Source organism: Octopus bimaculoides, chromosome 2 (genome assembly GCF_046866305.1).
Source record: "Octopus bimaculoides isolate indiv1 chromosome 2, ASM4686630v1, whole genome shotgun sequence".
In the NCBI taxonomy this organism is placed as follows: domain Eukaryota; kingdom Metazoa; phylum Mollusca; class Cephalopoda; order Octopoda; family Octopodidae; genus Octopus; species Octopus bimaculoides.
In genome coordinates this window covers 71,831,910-71,834,201 of record NC_142929.1, presented here as the reverse complement: position 1 = coordinate 71,834,201, position 2,292 = coordinate 71,831,910, and the positions used below count along the sequence as shown (strand labels likewise).

Sequence of the window (2,292 nt, the reverse complement as noted above, 5' to 3'; positions counted from 1 at the left end):
TATATATATATATATATATATATATATATATATATATATATGTATATATGTATGTATATATATATATTGTTAATATCACTTAATGTATGTGTGTTGTTTAAACGACAAGAGCTGAAGTTTTTCGTCCAAGAAACATCCTTTTAGAGACGTATTAAAAAAGAAAACAGTATACTTCGGATCTAGGCGAAACAAAAATGTTCGTTTTTTTTTTACGTGGAACTGTAATAAACACAATTTAACATTAAACAGAATTACTTGACACTTTTTGTAGATTACATTTTTAATATACTTTTACAAGAGTGACAATAAATAAATGATTAGGATTACGGACTCTTGAGCATTCCACATAAAGTTGGCCATGGGAGAAAACTGGTTCAGACCTACCACTTCAAGGACTGCCCCTGGGCCAATTAATGCTCATTGAAAAGCTCAGTTTCAATGGAAATTGTAGGCGCTTGTACTGGAAAGGCATATCCGAGGGAATAAGTGGAATTCTAGGAATGAATACAAGCTCACCGCTTGCTTTACCAGTCAAAATTGTTGTATCCAAGACTGCTGGCATTATCTTCTTTATCATAAGTAGTGTACTATTGCATAGCTTTGGTGGATCAAGGTTTCGAAGCAACATAACTGGTGCCCCAATCCTAAGGTGCAAGTTGTGAGGTGGGAGGCGAGGTGGTGTTAGACTATTCAAGAATTCAACTGGATAATTCACAGCTTCATCGATGTTGAGTACAGGGTCAATGGAATTGTAGATGTGACGCTTACCTGGCGACTGTTCCAGAAGTTAAGAGTTCAAATCATCAACTCCCACATTCTTAGGAGCTAAAATGGCACGCGTTTTCAGCCACTTGTGATATGTAAATTGATTCCTCAGGTTAGGAAGCACTTCATTAGTTCCTTTAAATCAGGTACCGTATGTCCAAAAGGCAAGCTTACTCGGCCATCCTTCTCTCCAATCGAACGACGTCCAACAGTTGCTTTGAAAATGTTCTGTCTGCATCATCACCACTGAGCTGCACTTTCATGTTGGTTGTGAGTCTTAGCTTTTACACACTGCTCCATAGGTAGGACGACTTTATACTGGCATTTACTTCATCAGCTCTTGTCCCCCTTTGGAACCACGGGTAGGGTTTGTCTAAAGTTTCCTGCAAGCAAAACTATAGCACCTCCCATGAGCCTGGTGATGTGTCTCAGATCCTGAAGGGCCATTTCAAGAGCGTCAAAGGAAACCTTATTGCTCATTGTCGCTTCATCCCAGATGATCAATCTGCATTTACCCAAAAGTTTGCTTTAATAGAACCACGATTGATGATGTTGCAGTTTGCCTTCTCTTTCTTGAACAGGTCCAAAGGGAGTTTGAAACAGGAATGAGCTGTGCGGCCACCACTTAGCAGAGTTGCAGCTATTCCAATTGATGCCACTGCTATGGCAATGTGTTTCATTTGGCGCAGTTTAGTCAGAAGAAGTTTGATGACAAATGTTTTGCCAGTTCCACCTGGAGCATCTAGAAAGAAAGGACCTCCTCTTTCATTTTCACTGCTCGAAATAATGGCGTTATAAACACCCAGTTGGTCTTCCATCAGTTTGTGTTCTTAATCAGCTATATACGCCGTCATTTCCTCGATGTCATAGCTGATTTCTCGCAGGTACTTAATTGCGAGATTGTTTGCTGCCTGCTCCGGTTGAGGCAGACCAAATGCGGAATTGCCTTGACCTCCCATAGCTTGCACTCGGGTGTGCAAGTCAAGTAATGCCTCATTGAAGTGGCAATTTCCGTTGAGATTTGCCTTTGAATCCTTCCTAGGATGTCCTCTGCCATGCTGGTTTTGTGGGTCGCCCAAAGCTTGAGAGGTTCACGCAAGCCACATGTCATCAACATCATAGAAAATAGCTGGCGTAGTTGACTTAGTGCTGTGCTAACTACTGCCTCCTCCAGTGTCTGGTCCCAGTGAGCATCGTCCTCCAGTAGTCCATCTGATTATCATTTGTTTTGCAGTCTTCAAAATCATTTGGTCGGAAAAAATATGAACAGTAGTAGAGGAGTATTTTTCGTTATGGACAAGTGAATTTTGGAAGAGGGGCCTTGCAAGTCAACCAGATAGATAGAAGAGCATTGTAGAAAATGAAAGAGTATATTTTAGATTAAAAAAGAACTTTGTTTATCTTAATTATGAAAAATAAAAAGTATTTAAAAAACTGCATTATTTATGAGATATATGTGCAATATATGTATTACGCATACATACAATTATACATTTATATACATACAGATACAGATCCTCATATCTA

General features: G+C 39.4%; 1 protein-coding gene across 1 annotated transcript; it reads right to left on the bottom strand.

The window, feature by feature from the left end:
• Positions 1–388: 388 nt before the first annotated feature.
• LOC149137112 (uncharacterized) lies at positions 389–1,583 on the bottom strand. Its single transcript, XM_089338424.1, has 2 exons — positions 1,281–1,583; positions 389–775 (listed from the first exon to the last, which is right to left on the bottom strand). The coding sequence occupies exons 1-2, from the start codon at positions 1,581–1,583 to the stop codon at positions 389–391; spliced, it is 690 nt and encodes a 229-aa protein (XP_089194550.1).
• Between the last annotated feature and the right edge of the window lie 709 nt (positions 1,584–2,292).